Raw genomic sequence first — 23700 nt, forward strand, 5'->3', positions numbered from 1 at the left:
AAAAACCTTTTGTAAGATGAAAGAATATCAGTTGCGGAGAACGGAGGAAGTAATCTTTTGCGTTGCAGCGGTGGTGATTACATTGCAATTTTGGATGTAAACTTTTGAAAAACTAAACTGATAAATTAATTGTAGTTATTTCATGAATTCGTTTGAATTAATAAAGAGTTTTGTTTTTCATGAAAACCATATTTCAATACAGCATTTCCATTTTCCAAACAATATGAAAATTTCATGCCAAGGGGTTGGTGAAAATGACATGCCAAAGCATTGGTTAAAATGACATGTCAAAGCATGGGTGAAAATGACGTGTCAAAGTATTGGTGAAAATGACATGTCAAATCATTGGTGGAAATGACATGCCAAAGCATTGGTGGAAATGACATGTCAACGCATTGGTTAAAATGACATGCTTAGGATCCAGAAAAGAACGTCATCTTTTGGGGTCCACGCTCATATAAAATTCATCGATGAAGATGCTAAAAAGATGACATGCTAGATCACTTGCACCCATGATTGAATGTCATCTTTGGCATCGAACATTTTGCTGGGTATGATTTTATAGATATGTGAACACAGTAATTTTTCAACTTGACTGTTGGTTTGTCATCCAACTTGAATGACTGTTTGGCCGCTACGAACAACACAACAAAACTGAAGCAATCGATATTTGACCAAAAGCTGTCAGTCAAAACTGATCGTCTGAACCCCACTTTAGACTATGAACTTATATTATGATTTAAACTGTTCATCCTATACAATATACGTCAAATAAAATCCAGTGGATTTAGAACAACGATTTATTTGATGTATTTACTATGGAATTGACATTTGAAATCGGATCGGATCTATAAGTCTCAACGTATGTTTATATACATCCAGATTAAAGAAACCAACTGGGTTTCAAATGTCAATTCCATTGGGTATACGTCAAACAAATCCTCACAAAGAAAGTTAACCCGGCAAAAAGCTAATAGTACGGTTACACTAGAGTTTTTTGCCGGGTTAACCCACTTCGTGAGGATTTATTTGACGTTTGCGCTATGGAATTGACTTTTTAAATCCAAACCCACTGGGTTAATTCGGTTAAGTGTAACCGGGGTATAACCTGACAAACATCCCACATCGTCACAAATCGAGCACGCTTCAAAACGTTTTTCGACATACGCCAAACTCCCTCATTGTAATTGTTCTCTCCGGACTAAAGAGATTTGGACATTTTTGCCGGCAAACAATTCCAGACGCCGCCAAACAGTGTGGTAACACTTTTTGCCGCTTTTTCTTACGCAATTTTGCAAAAACAAATACCGCTATTCTATCATTCTAACCAACCCGGCGACTGACTGCAGGAAAAGTGCAAAATAACTTTGGAAAATCGAAAAAACGCCGTCATTTAATAATTTTCTGTTGTAAAAGAATACAGGTAAATAACAAAACAACATGTCTTTCTTAGGGGCAACACTGGCACGATGCGTCAAGATGACTGTTTCGGGTGGCAGCTCGTCTCGGCCCGTAGCTTCATTGCTGACAACTGGAATTAAAACGAATCAGTTGCAATTTGGATTTCTCAGTGTACGCAATTTCGCTAGTAAAGAAAAAATGGGTTTACCTCGTGTCTTTTTTGATATGACCGCTGATGGGCAACCTTTGGGCCGTATCGTTATGGAGGTAAGAGAGAAGAGAATAAATAATGTGCTTTGATTTTAATTTTATGTTGGCATTTTGCATTAACAATTGGAATATTTTGCAAAAATTAACAGAGGATTTTGCCATTAATTTGTGATACAGTGTGGAGAAAAAAAAATGAGTGTGTCTCTTGTCTGTCCCCTATTGTGTGAATGTGTTTTAAAAGGAATTTCAAGTATTTGCTGTTGTTTCTTGGTTAAAGAACAGAAAAACAAGGAAAAAAGTGAGGTTAGAATGGGGTAGACTGTTTTTTGCAAGAATTTTTACTTGCAGTTGGCAAAATTGCAAATGATACACCGCCGTGTTTGTCATAAAGTGCGAGCGTATAAGTAAACTGAATGTGTGTGTTGGGGAAGAAATGATTAACCCATGGATGCGCATGTGTTGGTATGAACGTTGGCGAACGTAAACCGACCGATGTAATAGAAGAAAACGTGAGAATTAAACGACAATGGACACATCTCTTGGCCGTTTTCTTTTATACGAAAGTTGCAAAGCATGTCTGTCGGTAGACAAACTGTGGCCAAACTTGTGGGGGTACAGTAAAATTTGTCAAAAATACATTTTACTAAATTGCACATATCAATCTAATCATTTGTGAATACTGCCGGCCGGCGGGAAATTGTTGATGTCATTTAGCGTCATTATCTGTTTGGGAGGTATTTTTTAAGTGTTGGTGTATAAGAGGTTTTATTGTTGGTTGTCGTTGTTTTAGTATAGTTTTCAAAGAAATGAAAAAAGAAATACAACAAAAAACTTGCTTATTTTAATCAAGTAGTTTGTGGTATTTCCTCGGCTCCCGCCTCGTGTTATTGGCCTGCCTATGTGTTTATTGTTCACACCTATGTGTGAGTGTGTGCTTTCTGCGGCGTTCTCTGCAGCAGCGCAGTTTATAAAACATTTTGGAATATTCCATTTTGTTCTTTGAAGTATTATTTGCTAAAATTTTATCATAAGAAATTTCTTGTTTCCTTTTATATTAAAAGGTATTAAAATATTTGCAATTCTACATGAACAAATTGTTTTATTATCTAAAAAAGAAATTTTTTCTCCCTTTTTTTTGTACACACACATCATGCCAAGCAAATGACCAGCAATGACCTTGAGTTTAAGCGCATGAGTTGTAATACCACATTGCAAAGTAAAGGTTCACAGAACAATTGCAAAAAATATTTAGAATTGCACCATATATCCAAGTTTTTCTTAGTAACATAGTTAATTTTTCATTTAAATTGATTAGTTTTGCGCTTTCATAGATTTAAATGTTGATTTCTTATTCTAATTGCATTCCATTCTGCTATTGTAACTTAATCTCTCACACTCTTGAGAGGGATTATAATTCACAATAAGGCATGTAACTTCCGTTGTCTATTTCAATGAAAGGGGGGAAAGAATCATAAAAAAGATTAGTGCTAAAAGGTGTACTTAAAGGAAGTAGGAAATATCAGAAATATCAGCTAGGAAAGATTGATTTCCTTAATGGCAAATGGTAATAAAAAATGCTTTTACAAGTATTTTTTAAAAAAAAAGAGTCCTAAGTCCCAATTTACATTAGGCGATTTTCCTTGCGGCAATTTTTCTCGTTCTTTTTTAAACTTGCCTCTTGCGTTTATAAAAGGCAATTCTGTTCCGACAATTTTTGTTTTCAAAACAATGAACATAATATCAAATACGAAAAATATAAAAGGAATTGCCTGAAAATTGCCGGTACGAGCAATTTATTTCCATTTCCATTCCCCTTACGTGTCTCCTACAAACAAGGACTTGCCGCAAGTAAACTTGCCTAATGTAAATTGGGACTTACCGGCAAGTTTTCAGACAATTTCAATAAATTTCAATTCATTGTTTTGAAAACAAAACTTGTCGGAACAGAATTGCTTTGTATAAATGCAAGAGGCAAGTTTAAAAGGGAACGAGACCTAATGTAAATTGGACTACGAGCAATTTTTTTCCACTTCCATTCCCCTTAGTCCATATTTACATTAGGCAATTTTCCTTGCGGCAGTTGTCAGCTTGAAGGAGAGAGAGGTGAGGCATATTGTAACCCTTTGCCTTCAGCACCATCACTAATAAACTGACAATTGCCGCAAGGAAAATTGCCTAATGTAAATTTGGACATAGGTAGGTGTCTCTCCTACAAGCTGAGACTTGCCGCAAGTAAACTTGCCTAATGTAGATTGGGACTAATCTTACTTGTGGCAAGTCTCAGTTTGTAGGAGGACGAGTAGGAGAATTGAAGTGGAAAAATGCTCGTACTGGCAATTCCTTTTATAATATTCTTCCCAAGACTTATCGGAATAGAATTGCTTGTATAGCTCATGACTATCAATAACTAGGGTTTTGGGTATCAACAAATTGGTTTTGTTGTGCCAATTCCACTGTTTGCATTGCAAAAAGGGGTTATTAAAACATTCATTGGCATTAAGAACCCCAAGAATGACTCCGGTCGTTGAGCTGACTTTCGTAACAACATGCGTAATGAAGAACATTGAATACAACATTGGCGTGTTTTTAATGTTTTAGCTAATTCTCCCATTAGTGTGTTCCCTTATAGTACCAGGTTATCAGTGATTTGTTGAAAAAATGGACTGAAACAAAAGTTCAGGGACGACATGTATTCTAGCCGTCCATTGACTCGAGTCTCGTGGAAATGTTTGTCATACAAGTTTTAGAAGTATTATTATTTATACCTTTAGCCTTTAGGCTAACCGCGAGGAGGGTATATAAACTCTCATATGTACAAGCAAAATGTGCCTCATCGACGATATTCTTTTCTTTGGACGAAATTCTTTTCAGACATTTTGTAGCCGATTTAGTCTGCGGGCTGGCTGGCCCGAACGGTACAACAGATTGGGAAACAAATGTTAAACAACTTTCTATAAAATGGTGCTTACCATAACTTTCGAATGGAGTAACCGACTTGTTCAATACCCTGCACTTCGTAATATATATACATATGCAGATTAGCTTCGAATATGATAATATGGATCCACTCCTTCAGGTATCTCCCACACAAAATTGCAAAATTTTTGGCACAAGTGGACGTTAGGAACTCTTCTCGGATCGTCTTGAAATTGTTTGCAGCAGGTTGTGTTCATTGTCTCTTCTCAGGGGCAATTTCATACTTCCTGCGATCATAGACCCAAAGTTCTCAATAACCCTGCCGGCACTAACTAAAATGGCTTATGTGCACGATAACTTACAAATTAAGGGCACAATTTGCAGAAATTTTGCCCATCTTTAATTTTTTCCAAACGTACATCATGTTCCAAGACGGTATATACCGGACATCTTCGGGTACCTCCCTCACAAAAATTTAAACTTTTTCGCTTAATTCCAGGTTTAAGGTTGTTATAGGATTGTTTGCAAATTGTTACCTAAGGTACTCCTTGTGGCCCTGTCCAGAGCGATATTGTGTTTTGTGGACAAGCTCATTCTTCCTGACATAATGGTCCAAAAGCTCTAAAGCCTATCGTGACTGACTATAATAAGCTATCGAAAGGAATGACTCCCAAAATACGGTCCAATTATTATCCAGGGCAATCACGAATAAAAATTCCGTGCGGAATTTGTTTCCTTTTCCTAATTTCAAATTTTTTTTCTCCAATTTTTTTTATGTCCAATAAGAGACTTCTTTTCCGATTCGCCGAGAATATACATACATTATAATTTGATGGTAATGTTTCTGCCAATGGACCTTAATATTGTACATTTAATCGAGTAGCTTGAGGTAAATGAAGGCTGGGGAACCAACAATAGGAACATGTTAAATTTATGATTGCAGGTTTATATGCTATGTAATATATTTTTTGAGGAATAAATAAATATTCCTTAATTTTTCTAGTAGTTTTCAACTTTTTAAAATATTGATTTTAAAAGAATTTAATTTTTTAAAATTATTTTTTATTATTTTCATTTTTTTTTTTAATTATTTTCCGTGCCGAAAATTCCGAGGAAATATTCAAGATTGTCCTGATTGTCAATCCATTCCTTCTGGTATATACTCGTCGGCAAAAGTTTGATTAAAATCAATTTATTTGCAAAACTTAAGCATTTATTCGGAACGTCGGAAACAATTCGGTTTTACGCGCAACCTCCTTTTTTTGTACTTTCAAGAACCATATCTCGGGAATTATGGACTTTCCCCAGATAAAAAAATTTCAAGGAAATCGCAGGGCCGCGCGCGCCTGAACCCTAAAAATTTTAAAATTTCCCCAATAGCAGGACTTCGTCGGGGATTTAACACGAAATGTTCTTATAAATTATAAGTTTGATCCAATAGCGGGTCTTCTGATGGGGATTTTAGGCTGTGGTAAAAATTTCAAAAGATCGGGAGGTGGTATGTACCCGGCAAACAAAATGTCAGATTTCCGAAACGTCTGAACAATTTCGGAAGCAAAATCGTTCAGATTTCGTTCCGATTTCTAAACGATTTTTCGGAGGAGAAATTGTTTAGATTTTGTACCGATTTCGTTCGGATATCGAAGCGAATGTCGGAATTTAATTTCTCTTCCAAATTTCCCAATGATTTTTTTTCAGATTTCGTTCCGAAATCGGACTGAAATCGAACTGATTTCGCTCCGACATTTCGTTTCGAAATTATCAGGTATGTGATGGAAAACGATTCGACTCGTTTTGCCATAAATCGAAATCGTATATCTCTTATTTTGGTGAATATTTCAATAAAATTGAAAATGAATTTTAAAAGTATTTTTCAAATAAGGGGCGTTTGCGAAGCAAAACTATATATATAATCAACGGCACTATGATTGTATACCATTTCGATTCTGCAAATCGAGTCGATTCAGTTTTCATCACATACCCGTATGTCAACCACTTCATACATCTTTCGTTAAGATATCGTTACGATTTCGGATTCGACATCGGACATAGCCTCCAAATTTTATTCCGATTTAGTTACGATGTCGGTACGATTGGTTTGCTGGGTAGATCCGTCTTATGCCAAAAAGAGTACTGTATTCGATCTGCTCACCGATGAAAGATTTAATTCGCATAGGCTGGGGGTATATCTCTGTCGGCAAAGATGGCTGATACTTTTTTACTTGTTTTAGAAATATTTTCATATAAATAGAAAGAAAATAAATAAATAGAAATGAAAGTTTTTGACTTTCGTTAATGAATCTCGTGGAAAAATCTCAATAACGATGTTCAATTTTTGATAATTTTAGTGGTAGCACTAACTACAGCAGCAGTATATTGAACCAACCGTACAGTTAGTTTATGATATGCATTCTATAATAGTTTCTCAGGTGATAAGAAATATTCCTATCGTAAAATTATTGATTGACTCTTTTTTTCGTTTATCAGCAAAACTGCGGTTTCACCTTATTTTAATCGAATGTAAAATGTAATAATAGAAATATTTGTTTTTTCCACGAGTTTACTTTTCTATAGTTTTGTGTGTTTTTGATAAGCATTGTCCTAGCAACCCATAAATGTATATAGAGTTATAAGTGTTTGCGAAGTAAACATAAGGGAAGTGAAGCATTTTTTTTAAATAAAACTAAAGCTACGTTTATTACAATGATTAAAATACATCAAATAAGTCGAGATCAATCAATTAGTCCCGGGCCACACTAGAGTAATTTCACTGAAATTTTGGCATGAAATTATGCGTCTCTAGATCGAGTTCCATAGTAGAGTAAAATCATGATATTGCTGTTGTGGGGAATTCGACCTAAGAACGCCTAATTTCATGAAATTTTTTTATGAAATTCACTCTAATGTGGACCGGGACTTATGAGAATCAGTGCCGCCGATGTAAACTTGTCCTTAGAGTGATGCAGAATTGCCGTTTGCCAATATTTAAAACTTTTCGAAGATTCTTGAAAAAAAATTTTTGGTCTGTTCCAGTACTGCAAGAATCCACTAATTTTTGCTATATTTTTCAATAACATAAAGGAAAAAATGTTATCGTAGTAAAAAATAGTAGTTTCTTGCAGGTTGTGGAACAGAGCATTAGTTTATTTTGTAATATAAATCAGTTTTTAGATATATTACTTGTGGCTTTGCTAAGTATTTCAAATCAACCATGTTGTTACATACTTTTTTTTTTAAATAAAATAACAAAAATTTTAATTGCAAAGTTCAAATGTCATGTTACAGTCACACCCACCCTAAATGTAGATTAATGTTAGCCAGATTATATATTCAGTTCTTTTGCCGCCTATAATTTTGAACCATAAATATTTAAAACAAAAAAATCTTAAATATTTTATTTGTGACACACGAAACTATTTGTTTATCACATGCTAGAAGAGAAACAAACGAATTAAATCGTGAGTGGGAGGTAGATTTGCAGCAGACAGATATATTATCAACCTACTTACACGCCCACAACAAATAAATGGACATTAGACAGTTTCAAACTAAACCATTTAAGAGAGAACTAGAGAAAAACCCAGAGTTCATGTTAAAAATGCAGTCAGGACATGTCATTGATACGTTAGGAAAAAGGGGGACAAACGCAAGGCATGGCCAAATTACCTGTCATTTGGCTACTAACTGGACAAGTTATGCACTAGTTTTAGGCAATTTGGTTGTAAGGCTTTTTGTTGGTGGCCAGGTAGTAATTTTCACTAATGAATCGATTTATTTATTTTATTCGAATTCGTAATATGAATAAATGCAGTTGATTACTTGAAGAAGGTAATGAGGAAAAGGAGCATTTATTATATATGGGGTCGATTAGGGTTCATATCAACAACTATATCACAACATATAAGGTCATCCAATTAAAACTGAAAGGTCATTTAGCTATGACAACATATGTCTGTGTCCTTTATAACATGAAGGCGGTGGAATGAAGTAATATTATCGTTGATTATCAAATCGAAAAAAATTGATTGATGATAGTCGTGTTTATACACAACCACACACATTTAAACCATGTTTCTTAACAAATATTGAACCATATAAATTCATTATTTCGATGTATTGCTTAAATTATCAATCGTTTTATAAATTATACATTGCAATTTCTTGATTCAATAATCCTCTACCACCATTCTCCTCCTCCACATTTGATTAGAACTCGTTTCAACCAACACACTGATGTCATAATACTTTTATAAATACTCTATAAAAAAAAAAAAAACAACATATGCATGTGAAATAACACATTAGTAAACAATGTTAGAAATGATTCATTTTTTTTTGTTATAATTAAAGTCATTCCTTTTTTACTGCTTAATTACCTGTTTGGTTTAATGGTGTGAGAGATAGCCTATAAGAGTTTGCTATTTGTAAATGAAACTCAATTTATTTGAACGCAAAAGAAAAATATTTAGAATGTCTCTAAACGAAAACTGACTATGCCAAAAAATTCTAAAAATTTTCCATATTTAGGTTTAGCGTCTCAATTTTTAAATTTCTAGATATTACTTTGATATCCTGATAAATATATAGATTTTTTCTGGGGACAAGTCCAAGCATCACATTTTTTTAGCTGAAAAAATCTAACGATTTTTTTTCCATACGAAACAATTTCTCACGAATTTTTTTCTATAAGAATTTCTCACGATTTTTTTTATACGAAAAAATTTCTCACGATTTTTTTTTCTGTGCGAAAAACTTTCTCACGATTTTTTTTTCTATACGAAAACATTTTTCACGATTTTTTTATACGAAAAAATTTCTCACGATTTTTCTTATGAATTTTTTTCTATTCGAAAAAATTTCTCACGATTTTTTTCTATACGAAAAAATTTCTCACGAATTTTTTTCTATATACGAAAAAATTTCTCACGAATTTTTTTCTATATACGAAAAAATTTCTCACGAATTTTTTTCTATATACGAAAAAATTTCTAACGATTTTTTTTTTTTTATATACGAAAAAATTTCTCACGAATTTTTTTCTATATACGAAAAAATTTCTAACGATTTTTTTTTTATATACGAAAAAATGTCTCCCGAATTTTCTTCTATACAAAAAAATGTCTCACTAATTTTTTTCTATACGAAAAAAGTCTCACGAATTTTTTTCTATACGAAAAAATGTCTCACGAATTTTTTTCTATACGAAAAAATGTCTCACGAATTTTTTTCTATACGAAAAAATGTCTCACGAATTTTTTTCTATACGAAAAAATGTCTCACGAATTTTTTTCTATACGAAAAAATGTCTCACGAATTTTTTTCTATACGAAAAAATGTCTCACGAATTTTTTTCTATACGAAAAAATGTCTCACGAATTTTTTTCTATACGGAAAAATTTCTCACGAATTTTTTTCTATACGAAAAAATTTCTCACGAATTTTTTTCTATACGAAAAAATTTCTCACGAATTTTTTTCTATACGAAAAAATTTCTCACGAATTTTTTTCTATACGAAAAAATTTCTCACGAATTTTTTTCTATACGAAAAAATTTCTCACGAATTTTTTTCTATACGAAAAAATTTCTCACGAATTTTTTTCTATACGAAAAAATTTCTCACGAATTTTTTTCTATACGAAAAAATTTCTCACGAATTTTTTTCTATACGAAAAAATTTCTCACGAATTTTTTTCTATACGAAAAAATTTCCTACGAATTTTTTTCTATATACGAAAAAATTTCTCACGAATTTTTTTCCATACGAAACAATTTCTCACGAATTTTTTTCTAAACGAAAAAAATTTCTCACGAATTTTTTTCTAAACGAAAAAAATTTCTCACGAATTTTTTTCTAAACGAAAAAAATTTCTCACGAATTTTTTTCTAAACGAAAAAAATTTCTCACGAATTTTTTTCTAAACGAAAAAATTTTTCACGAATTTTTTTCTAAACTAAAAAAATTTCTCACGAATTTTTTTCTAAACGAAAAAATTTCTCACTAATTTTTTCTAAACGAAAAAAATTTCTCACGAATTTGTTTCTATACGAAAAAATTTCTCACGAATTTGTTTCTATACGAAAAAATGTCTCACGAATTTTTTTCTATACGAAAAAATGTCTCACGAATTTTTTTCTATACGAAAAAATGTCTCACGAATTTTTTTCTATACGAAAAAATGTCTCACGAATTTTTTTCTATACGAAAAAATGTCTCACGAATTTTTTTCTATACGAAAAAATGTCTCACGAATTTTTTTCTATACGAAAAAATGTCTCACGAATTTTTTTCTATACGAAAAAATGTCTCACGAATTTTTTTCTATACGAAAAAATGTCTCACGAATTTTTTTCTATACGAAAAAATTTCTCACGAATTTGTTTCTATACGAAAAAATTTCTCACGAATTTGTTTCTATACGAAAAAATTTCTCACGAATTTTTTTTACGAAAAAATTTCTCACGAATTATTTTTACGAAAAAAATTTCACAGGAATTTTTTTCTATACGGAAAAATTTCCCAAGAATTTTTTTCTATACGAAAATATTTCCCAGGAATTTTTTTCTATACGAAAAAATTTCTCAGGAATTTTTTTCTATACGAAAAAATTTCTCAGGAATTTTTTTCTATACGAAAAAAATTCTCTCGAATTTTTTTTCTATACGAAAAATTTCCCAGGAATTTTTTCTATACGAAAAAATTTCTCAGGATTTTTTTCTATACGAAAAAATTTCTCACGAATTTTTTTCTATACGAAAAAATTTCACAGGAATTTTTTTCTATACGGAAAAATTTCCCAGGAAATTTTTTCTATACGAAAATATTTCCCAGGAAATTTTTTCTATACGAAAATATTTCCCAGGAAATTTTTTCTATACGAAAATATTTCCCAGGAAATTTTTTCTATACGAAAATATTTCCCAGGATTTTTTTCTATACGAAAAAAATTCTCAGGAATTTTTTCTATACCAAAAAATTTCTCAGGAATTTTTTTCTATACGAAAAAATTTCCCACGAATTTTTTTCTATACGAAAAAATTTCCCACGAATTTTTTTCTATACGAAAAAATTTCACAGGAATTTTTTTCTATACGAAAAAAAATTTCACGAATTTTTTTCAATACCAAAAATTTGTTTTCCAATTTTTCTTATAGAAAGACAAATTTTATCGAATCATCTTTTTTCTTTGTTTATTTCCATCATGTTTGATTCATTTCACGGCCTCCTCGTAAGGCATACCTCACACATGCATATGTTGGTTTTTTTTTTAGTTGTATTAGTGGTAGTATTGATAGTTTTTTTACGATTTATTGATTATTTTATTTTGTTTGTGCCCACGAAATTTATTACATTGTATCCATTTATACCTCTCCTTCCATCCGCAAATCCCACACACGTCCACCAAATCACCTACCACCACCTGCTTTGCATATGCCTGTCTGTTTGATGTGCCGCCCACAGTTGCGTTGTGATGTTGTACCCAAAACTGTTGAAAATTTTCGTGCACTTTGCACGGGTGAAAAAGGATTTGGCTACAAGGGTTGTACATTTCATCGTATTATACCCGATTTTATGTGTCAGGGTGGTGATTTTACTGCCCACAATGGTACCGGTGGCAAATCTATTTATGGTGCAAAATTTGAAGATGAAAATTTCACATTGAAACATGAAGGTCCTGGCATTCTTTCAATGGCAAATTCTGGTCCCAATACAAATGGTTCACAGTTCTTTATTTGCACTGCAAAAACGCCGTGGCTGGATGGTCGCCATGTGGTGTTTGGTAAAGTTATTGAAGGTTTGGAGGTTGTACGAAAAATGGATGAATTGGGCAGACGTAATGGTACACCTAGCAAGAAAGTTGTCATAGTCGATTGTGGACAATGTGATGTCAAGATATAGGAAGGGCCGCCAATTGCCTTCCAACCAGTCCACATTTATTGTCTTTAAGTTATCTTTGTACATATCATAATGTAATGGTGTAGCTAAATTTGTTAAATATGTTACAAAAATGAATAAAAATAAGTTGCTACTACTCTAACCTTAAAAACGCGTATCCAATCAAGATATATTCCCATTCGGGGAAAATTAAGCAAATACTGTGAAGATTCCTTGGTCGTCTCCATCAAACTGTTAAATCTATGTGTATGAATACTGTAAAGCGTGTGTGTGTGTTAAACTAACCCCCAAAATAGTAATTCCTCCTCCCTAACATTCATAGCTTTAGCATCCTTTACAATACATTTAATTCACTTCACCCTACCATACACACAGCCATCTAATCATGTCTTTTTTGTCGTCTTCCATTTGTTATTTCCCCACAGCTCCGTAGCGATGTTGTTCCCAAGACCGCTGAGAATTTCCGTGCTCTCTGCACCGGCGAAAAAGGTTTCGGTTACAAGGGCTCCTGTTTCCATCGTGTCATTCCCAACTTCATGTGCCAAGGCGGTGATTTCACAAACCACAACGGCACTGGCGGTAAATCCATCTATGGCAACAAGTTCGCCGATGAAAACTTCACCCTAAAGCACACTGGCCCCGGCATTTTGTCCATGGCCAATGCTGGCCCCAACACCAACGGCTCCCAATTCTTCATTTGTACCGTTAAGACCGCTTGGTTGGATAACAAACACGTTGTTTTCGGTCAAGTTGTCGATGGTATGGATGTTGTTAAGCAAATCGAATCCTATGGCTCTCAATCGGGCAAGACCAGCAAGAAGATCGTTGTAGCCGATTGTGGTGCTATGTAAACATCTCAATTCCCTGCCCCACAAACAAAAAACAACAACACACACACATACATTTGATGTATTGCTGCTGCACCAAACTGCAATCCTGGCATTGCAGGCCAGTGTAACAGTCAGTTACAACAACAGCAACATCAACACACAACAACAACAACTATATTTTAATAATTGTAATTTTAAGAAAAGAGATGAAGAAGAAGCAGTATATGAATTAATCAGATTTTTGATGAAAAAAAGGAAGCATTTAAAATTCTCTAAGAAACAACTCTTTGAAAGTGTTGTGGTGGCTGGCGCCAACAAAAAGAGAACACTGGGGACTCTCGGAAATGCCTGGATATTGTATATCTCACATTTCCATACAACAACAACCAAAAGAAATCCCTTGAACAGATGCTTGTCGTCACTTCACCACTACACATCTCTCATTCCTTTCTACCCCCTACTTCTAACAAAATTATCAACAATTTAATAAAAAAGAAATATATGCTTAAAGTATAAAAAAAATTACAAATGTATGTTAAAAATGTTCTCTTACAATAATAATTCCCTAAAAAAGAAATTCTTTTTTATTATTTTATAAAAATAAAAACATTCTACTTTTTTCCTGTCCAAAAAAAAGAAAAAGCTTTGTGTGTCATTTTATCTGTATAAATGAAGGATGAGATAGATCAAGCTCCTCTTGTGGTTGTAATAGGTTTCTTTGTATATTTTGCTTTTAACACCAACTCGTATAGTGGTGACTGACTGTTTGTTTGGTTGCTAAGTGATTTACGGGGAGGTGGGATTGGCGCTTTTTTCCACTCAATTGCCTTAAATTGAATTTTAATTAGGCCAAACACTTGTTATATTTAGATGTTTGTGTTAAATTCCCAAGATTAATAATTAAAATTGTCGGATTATTAATAGCTTTTGGAATATTTGTACACTGCAGACAGACACGTGTTTTATCTGGTGAGAAAATCGCATTGTATGTTGTTTTTTTTATATTCTTAAGAGGAATGCAATGGGAAAACACTTAACATCTGCAAAGGCTGATGGAGTAGATAGTGCCTTATTAGGGGTATTATGTGGCAAGGGGTATTATGTCTTTGTGCATTTGTATGTAACATACAAAAGGAAACGAAATAGACCCATAGTTCCTTTTGGGGATATACATATAATAACTTTCTGAGTCGATTTATGCATGTCCTTCCGTCCGTCTGTCCATGTATTTTTGTTCGCAACGTACAGGGGCCTAATTACGACATTCGATTCGATCGAGTATTTACTCGTGAATGAAAAAATCGAACTATGAAAACCTATGTGTTCTTAAAAGAACATTGAGAAGGTAGATGATAAAAAATCTGTTTATTTTGAAGCAAAAACTAAAAAAAAAAAAACAAATTTATTAATTAAAAAATGTTAATATTTATTGAAATCGTTGAATAATAATTTCGGAATGAAGTTCTGCTAGAAAACTGTGCGAAATAATTTATTTTTGTAAAACTTTTTGACATTGTTGTAACAAATTGCTAATGTGTCTACCTTAATAAATGTACGGGTGGCGCGAATAGGTTTTCATAGTTTGATTCTTTCATTATCGAGCAAATACTCGATCGAATCGAATGTCGTAATTAGGCCCCAGTAGTGGGATTCTGTAACTCATTTTTGCTGTTATCGATAATTGTCGGTAAAATTAAAATGCTTATAATTTCGATAATTAACGAAATTTTTCGGTAATATAATTTCGATAATTAACGAAATTTTTCGGTAAGTTAACGATAAATAAAAAGTAGTCGCTAGCCTCTACCGACACAAACAGTGATGCCAACTTTTCTTTATGTTTTTAGTCATATAGGTATGTGATGGAAAACGATTCGACTCGTTTTGCCATAAATCGAAATCGTATATCTCTAATTTTGGTGAATATTTTAATGAAATTGAAAATGGATTTTAAAAATATTATTCAAATAAGGGGCTTTTGCGAAGCAAAACTATATAAGTCATCAACGGCACTCCGATTATATACCATTTCGATTCTGCAAATCGAGTCGATTCGGTTTTCATCACATGCCCGATAATTTTGCGATTTAATTTTACCGATTTTTGTCGGTAACAGCAAAAATGAGTTACAGAATCCCACTACAGGTCGCATTTTTGTCCGATTCAGCTGAAATATTTTTTTTAGCCATAGTAAGAAACGCTGTTGCTTTTGGTGAAAATGGGTTCAGATTTGGATATAGCTCCCATATACAGTGCTGCTCAAAACATTTGCAACTCAGAGGCCTATACCACATTTAAACCATGGTATAAGTAAAGAGGTAGATTTAAATGAAAAAAATCTATAGAACCCTTGTTTTTCTTGAATTCCTAAAACTTCAAAATAAAAGCAACAAGTGGGTTTGTTTACAATCCATTTTTTGAGCATTTTATAAAAAACGCGAAATATGAATGAAGAGTTAAGTTTTCTCCACATAATCGAGTTGTGAATATGATAAACTGATTGTTTCAATGCAAATCTCACCAATTTCTTCCATACAAATGGTCTAAAAACAATTTTAAAAATCATTGAATTCGATTGTTTTTAAAATTGTTTGGCATATTATTCAAACACCACACACACACATACACAGTTTGTTTATATTGTTTTGAAGTTTTAGGCATACTCGAATGAAAAAATTTAAATTGGCATAAAGCTTTGGCTAACCTTTCTTATTAAACCATGATTTAAACTATTTTTGGGGACATTTTGTGTTTTGAAATATATTTATTTTTATATATTGATTTATTATTGACCCATGATACAATAAGAAGGTAGCAGCAACTGCCGTTTTTGGTAACATAAGATGTCAAAATTTGACATATGTAAATTCAATGCAATTGACACATTATGTTACCATCAGCTGGACTGATAGTGCTACCTTCTTATTGTATCATGCATTGACCCTAGTACATATTTACATTAGGCAATTTTCCTTGCAGCAATTGTCAGTTTGTCGATGAGAGAGGGTGTTGAGAGGCAAAGGGTTACCATATGCGTCACCACTCTCTCCATCAAACCGACAATTGCCGCAAGGAAAATTGCCTAATATAAATATGGACGCAAGGAAAATTGCCTAATATAAATATGGACCTACTCACAAGATTTAAAAATTATTATTCTGTTTTTAACACTTACGTTACAAAAAAAGTGTGAAATATCAGAGGATCACGTGTTTTACCCTGCTCAAAACATTTGCAACTCCGTGGATCGAATATCTATTTTTATTTTTTTTAATCAGACGAAGGGGGCAAATAGCTTTCATGAGAAATACATTTTATCCAGTCTATGTTTAATTTTGACAGACAATTATGCCGATAACAAGACATCTCTAATTTTTTAAGAGAAACAAAAGTTATGGCCCGAAATTCGTATCAAAGGTTTGCAAAAATAGCTCTGTTCCAGAACTAAAAAGTTTTTACAATTTTTACCACTTTTACACATTTTGCGTTCCCGTACACAAAATTTATATGAAAATCGTTTACGACTTTTACAACTTTTACGACTTTTACCACTTTATAAAGTACGGGAACAGGCCAAATGCTTATTTCTGAAAATTGTGGATCCAACGCAGTCCAAAAAATAAACATAAGAACAGTACAATATTTAAAATTGAGCTGAATACAGCGTAAAAAGTACTAAAATCGCCATAAGATGGGAAGAAGCTGAATGAACCACAATATATACTGCAGGGGGATAATCAAATAATGATGCAATTCATTAAGCAGATCTCTCAGAGGACATCAACAGATGTTAATTAAAGGCTTTACATCGATAACTCTACAGAAAAATCTCCAATACATACCATAGATTATTGCTGCTGATCTGTAACTGTTGATCTGTAACTTACTATTATGTCATCCTTTAAAGTTTCCACAAAATAAACAACGGCGATTATACAGGCATGGACATCAACTTACAGTGCAAATGGCATTTCCAATGGATTCGACTTGTCTCTCAAATTTCTTCTAATAGGTGCAATAAGTTTAGTGGTAATGCATATTCGACCGCCAAATGTCAGGTAAGGACGGAGAAGAAATTAGTCACTTTGTCGAAGGAAAAAAGTGTAGGTCAAAAGTGACCCTCCCATAGCCATTTAAAGCTCCTGCCGTATTTTAACAGGAAGAGAAGAAGAAAAAAGATATCCTATGGGCTCCAAAAAGCCCTTGATTTTTGTCTATAAATAATATTGTAACACCGACAGACAAGGTGCTCGATTGTTTCAGCCTTTTCCTCGTATTCACAGAGCCTACAGCACTCAATCACTCGTATTACGGTTGGCGTAGTCGTTGTCGTAGTTTACATTTGATGAACAATTATATACTACGGGCATTTTTGGTTAATACAGCATCTTAGATCCATAAAATATCGAAAAAAACCCTTTCATCATTCTTAGGATTAATTTTTTGGCTTAAAAACAACATTTATTGTTTTGATACGACAAATCGGTATTACGTATGGCGTTGGGGAACGACAAAAGAGACGTTGCCAATTTTGTGACAGCATATAAAAAGAAAATCAAATAAATTTTAAAATAATTTTAAGGCAATAATTATTAAAATATATTGGAAAACAACTAAAATAAATACTACATTTTACTACCTTTATTTATTTTTCTAAGAAAAACTCGTCTTTTGTCAGATGACAAACTTTCTTTCATGCAAAGCAATTTGCTTAATTCTTGTACAAAACATGATTTCAAATAATTTGTTTTACTATTTTAAAAATATTATTTTTTTTTTTTCAAAATAGTCTGGCTTAATCCCATTGTTGTTGTTTTAATATTTTAAAACAACTAGTTTATTAGTGGAAAAGATTTGGCATTGTTCGCCAAGGGGTAAGGCAGGGAATATGTACTATAGTTTCGATTCTCGCCACAGAATCTAATCAGTTCCCTTGTTTTTTGTTTGTGGATATTCTCCACCGAAGTTATTTTTCAATAACTTCTTCAACAAAAAACTTGTTATACCCAAACAACCCAAACATCAATCGTCTTATAAAATGTGTACCTTTATGGCAATTAATGGAGAATTATTACAGCATACTTTCAGGCGCAATTTAATTTACTCCAAGTGCTTCATTTCAATGTTATATTTTTGATCGATTGATTAGATTAGATCATGGTACAAATACACAGGTAGCCGCATCGGCAATTGTTGGCAACATAAGATGTCAAAATTTGACATCAATCCAATGCAATTGACACATTATGTTACCATCAGCTGGCATGATAATGCTACCTGTATTATTGTACCATGGATTAGATGAAGGTTGTCTACATAGAAAAACTGAAGAGGGTCTTTACAGACGAGATGGGGAAGTCTTTATAGACGAGCTGGAGGGAGAAAGTCTTTATAAAGGAAGGGAGTCTTTATAGACGATCGAAAGGGAGTCTTTAGACGAGCGGAAGGAAGTCTTTGCACGAGCGGAAGGGAGTCTTTAGACGAGCGGAAGGGAGTCTTTAGACAAGCGGAAGGGATTCTTTGGACGAGCGGAAGGGATACTTTAGACGAGCGGAAGAAGTCTTTATAGACGAGCTAAAGGAATCTTTATATACGAGCAAAAGGGAGTCTTTATAAACGAGCGAAAGGGAGTCTTTATACACGAGCGGAAGGGAGTCTTTATAGACGATCGAAAGGGAGTCTTTATAGACGAGCTGAAGAGAGTCTTTGTAGACGAACTGAAGGGAGGTTTAATAGACGAACTGAAGGAAGTCTTTGTAGACGAGCTGAAGGGAGGCTTTATAGACGAACTAAAAGGAGTCGTTATAGACGAGCAGGAGGTAGTCTTTTTAGACGAGAAGAAGGGAGACTTTATTGATGAGTAGAAGGGAGTCTTTATAGACGAGCCGAAGGTAGTCTTTACAGACGAGCCGAAGGTAGTCTTTACAGACGAGCTGAAGGGAATCTTTATAGACGAGCTGAAGCAAGTCTTTATAGAGGAGCTGAAGAGAGTCTTTATAGACAAGCCGAATGTAGTCTTTATAGACGAACTGAAGTGAGTCTTTGTAGACGAGTCTTTATTGACGAGCAGAAGGTAGTATTAATTGACGAGCTGATGGGAGTCTTTATAGACATACAAGAGGGAGTCTCAATAGGAGTTTTTATTCCCTATAGAAATCAGTTTCAGACAATTTGAAGTTGATGTTCGTCCGTCTAGTTGTAACATGCGATAAATCTCGAACGATTCGTTCCAAATCTGTATACAAATTTTCGATATCGTAATATTTTGTTCAAACTTAGATCAAGTTTTAATATGGGTCATATCGCTTCACTTCCTCCCCCACAAAAGTTCAACCTTTTTGGTAAAAATAGTGCGCACGATAACTCTCGAATGGAATAACCGATTCGGTTCATACTTTTCACATCGTAATATTTCTACCAGACATTTCAATTTCCTGAGAAAATGGCTGTAAAAACCCCTACCGGGTTTTTAGATACTGCTTTGCTCCAAACATTGCATATCGTAATATTTCTGTGAATCTTTGGTAAAGTTCGAACATGGTGTTTATGAATCCACTCCTTCCGATGCCTATCCACAAAAGTTGAAACATTTTCGCTAAAATGAGTTCCACCGTGGTGCAGTGGTATGCCAACCGCCTTGCACGGTGAATGCCCGAATTCTAATTCGTGGCAAAATACCCCTCAGTGTAACGTTGGCAAAATTTCCAGTGTATTTCAGCAATGTAAAAGTTATCTACAAGTGGTGTCTAATGTGAATCGGTGTGCCCACATTGATATGAGAGAAGTCTCCTTTGTCGATGGTCAGACTAGCACGATTTCAACATGGCGACGTCAAGTTTATAGGCGAGGGGTATGAAGTAGTGAAACCCATGTACATGGTTTTCTGTGTTTGTTGTGTTGCCTCTTCTTGTTGTTCGTTGCAAGATTTTTTCTTCCATTTTCTTTCATTGTGATTTTCTCAAGCCAACGTTAACAACGAAACAAGCATAAAAAGATTTAACAAAAACATTTTATTAATGAAATAGACAAGATTTAGCTATTACAATTAATTTAATTATTAATGTTAATTATTTTGTGTTGTAGTTTAGTTTATTTATATGTTTGCTTTGTTTTTTGGTATGAGAAACACAACAAATGCGAAGAGTAAAATAAAGGGACACGAAAAATCTTAAATTTCACGTTAACGTGTGTGGACACTAACGAAACTTGAAAAGAAACTTTAACGAAATTGGTTTCAAGAAACCTTGCTAGTCTGACCATCGACTTTATGGGATGTTTGTAGAACAATTATATTATATGCAACCGGTTTTTTCCTAACTTTGGATTTCGTAACATCTTGACCAAAGATAACTTATATACCTTAGTCTACCGCCCTCACAAAAGTTCAACGTTTTTGTTCAAGTGCAGTTTGAGGTCTGTTCGAGAATCCATGGGACATTTTTAACGAAGGTAGTCCTTGTGGTTCTAATTACAGCGATATAATCAGTGCAATCATGAATATTTCCCTCGGAATTTTGCGCATGGAAAATAATTTAAAAAAGTGAATATCTTTTAAAATCAATTGTTCTGTTCCAGAACCTGAAAGTAGCTACTACATATTTTTTTACTAAGAAAACATTTTTTCCCTTATGTTATCGAAAAAATAGTAGCAATTCTGGAACAGACCAAATATTTTAAAACTTTGAGAACTACTAGAAAGAATCATTTAATTATGGAATATTCTCGCCGAATTGACACAAATATTCCCTTTTTAGATATAAATATGGAAATAAAAAATTGTGAAAGGGAACAAATTCCGCACGGAATTTTTATTCATGATTGCCCTGAATGTTTTCTTGGGTATTACCAAGTTACCTGATATAATGGTAAAAAAACCCCTAAATTATACAATGACGAGCAGAAATAACAGGCGATCGCGATATGAATCCCAAAATAGGATCGACTTTCAAAATCGACTATGGCGGTCCATTCCTGCAGCTATCACCTCCGCAACACTTTTGAGCTTTAATCCAAATTCATATTATTGCCGGCAATTTCATTCTTCCAAAAAGGAGACCGCATATATTTATAATTTTTTTGGGGAAAGGATTTTGGTTGTGTAGCCGGTATTCGATCTGGCCATGGATGAAAGCTTCAATTCAAACAGGCTGAAGATATATTTCTGTTGGATACTTTTTTTTACTTGTATTGGATATTTTTCTATTATGATATTTATTGAGAACAAAAATTGATTCATCTGACGAGAAACAGGTTGCTTATGAGGAGGATAAAGTAGTCTTAATAGGTATGAGGAGGAGTTAGTTGTTAAGGCCAATCAAAAACAGAGACAAAAACGTTATTTATTTTTAAAGAATATTTTTTTAGATCTAAGTGAAGGAATTTTCTCGGTTTTTTAGCAAATATTTCTCAAGCACCAACAGGACATGGGTCCTTAACTTTTTATTTATTATTTTTCAAAGGCAAACAGAACAATAGTATAGTTTTTATAAAATATTTTTCAAGGGTCAACATAAAACTGGTCGTGGACTTTTATCACAGATAATTTGAGAATCAACAGTTGCCGTTGGTTTTTATCGAATACTTTTCAAGGACCAACGGACAAACTTTCGTAGTTTTTTTGTGGAATAATTTTCGAGTGTCAACCAAAAAAAAAAATGTCGTGAATTTGATATCGAATATTTAAGGGTCAGCGGACAACTTGGATTATTATATCGAATATTTTTCAGGGATCAACGACAAATTGTAGTGGATTTTTTAATAACAGTCTATATTGTCGACCTTTATGAGGTTTTAAAAGACGTCTTGTCCTTTATGTCCTTCAGAGAGCTTATTGATATTAGTATTTATTGAGAACAAAAATTGATGGCCTGGAACACAACCTCGTACCCTCAGCAATAAGAACCATCATCCATGTTTGAATTGTAATTTTTAGACGATAATCTTTTTCGACATGGAACACGAGCCCAGTAATTTAGAGTTTTTAGAAGGGCAAACGCTTGTTCCAAGGGCGTCTGTTTTCTTATAAAGAGTTATCTTTAGGTTGTTATTCATTCCTTAAAACGAATATATTTTTTAGGTTTTGCAAATTACGATTGATTCGATCGATCGACATTTCTTCAATGGTTTCATAAATTTTGTTCTTCAAGTTCGTATTCGTAACTGTGTTCCTTGTATTAACACAAGCCAGCCCCTTTATGTTGTGGATGTTCCTGTTCTTCCCCTTTCCCTTGATCACTTAATTATGCTTGCAATTACAATTTCTAATAGCACTTTATATCCTCCTTATTTGCATTACAGCTACGTTCAGATATTGTACCCAAAACATGTGAAAACTTCCGTGCCCTCTGCACCGGCGAGAAAGGATTCGGTTATAAAGGTTCAGCATTTCATCGTATTATACCCAGATTCATGTGCCAGGGTGGTGATTTTACACGTCACAATGGTACCGGTGGTAAATCCATTTATGGCGAATGTTTCCCCGATGAGAATTTCCAATTGAAGCACACTGGACCCGGTATCCTTTCCATGGCGAATGCTGGTCCCAATACCAATGGTTCGCAATTCTTTATATGCACTGCAAAAACTGACTGGTTGAATGGCAAACATGTGGTATTTGGTAATGTTGTCGAGGGCATGGATGTGGTAAAGAAAATCGAAAGTTTTGGTAGCGATTCTGGTAAACCGAGTAAGAAGGTGGTCATTCAGGATTGTGGTGAAATGAAATAAGAAAACAATTTGTAAAATTGGTTGGCATTTGGTATCATTACCGTTATTGATTTATTTGTATTTTTCAATAAACCGTAAAACGCATCATGGTCTTGTTCATTCTCAAAAACTTCCATTCCACGCATTAAAGGCTTTGCAAGTAGAAAAAAACTTTCAAGGCAATATGTTTCTATGCTTTTTGATTGATAATAAGCTTATTATTTACAGTTACGCAAAGATGTGGTACCCAAGACAGCTGAGAATTTCCGCCAATTGTGCACGGGTAAAAAGGGCTTTGGTTTTAAGGGCTGTACCTTTCATCGCGTCATACCTAATTTCATGTGCCAGGGTGGTGATTTTACCAAAAATGATGGCACCGGTGGTAAATCGATTTATGGTACAACTTTTAAGGATGAAAACTTTAAACTAAAGCACACTGGTCCTGGCATTCTATCAATGGCCAATGCTGGACCCAATACAAATGGTTCGCAATTCTTTATTTGCACCGTGAAAACTCCCTGGCTGGATGGTCAACATGTGGTTTTTGGACAAGTAATACAAGGTATGGATGTTGTAAAGAAAATTGAATCCTATGGCTGTCCTGAGGGTCGTCCCATGAAGGAAATTATTATTGCTGATTGTGGAGAGATAAAATAAGTAGAACTATAAAAAAATATGTTTAACATTTTTAAGAGTTGTTAAATATTTTAAAATACAAAAAATAAAAAAACATATAAATATTC

At 33.7% G+C, this 23700-nt stretch overlaps 2 protein-coding genes across 4 annotated transcripts; both read left to right on the forward strand.

The window, feature by feature from the left end:
* The first annotated feature begins 1229 nt into the window (after positions 1-1229).
* On the forward strand, positions 1230-23700 carry LOC141397991 (peptidyl-prolyl cis-trans isomerase-like). 3 transcript variants are annotated; one of them, XM_073975070.1, is made up of 2 exons: positions 1230-1668; positions 12848-13894. In XM_073975070.1, exons 1-2 carry the CDS (start codon positions 1441-1443, stop codon positions 13271-13273), a joined length of 654 nt encoding a protein of 217 aa, XP_073831171.1. In that variant the 5' UTR covers positions 1230-1440; the 3' UTR covers positions 13274-13894. The 3 variants fall into 3 exon arrangements, with proteins under 3 accessions (XP_073831171.1, XP_073831170.1, XP_073831169.1); XM_073975069.1 differs by lacking the exon at positions 12848-13894 and adding an exon at positions 22550-23062 and having other exon boundaries at positions 1299-1668; XM_073975068.1 differs by lacking the exon at positions 12848-13894 and adding an exon at positions 23186-23700 and having other exon boundaries at positions 1302-1668.
* LOC141397992 (peptidyl-prolyl cis-trans isomerase-like) lies at positions 10044-12564 on the forward strand. Its single transcript, XM_073975071.1, has one exon. It carries the CDS (start codon positions 11958-11960, stop codon positions 12423-12425), a length of 468 nt encoding a protein of 155 aa, XP_073831172.1. The 5' UTR covers positions 10044-11957; the 3' UTR covers positions 12426-12564.

This window comes from Musca autumnalis, unplaced genomic scaffold (assembly GCF_047663935.1).
Source record: "Musca autumnalis isolate F117 unplaced genomic scaffold, ASM4766393v1 scaffold_3, whole genome shotgun sequence".
Lineage (NCBI taxonomy): Eukaryota > Metazoa > Arthropoda > Insecta > Diptera > Muscidae > Musca > Musca autumnalis.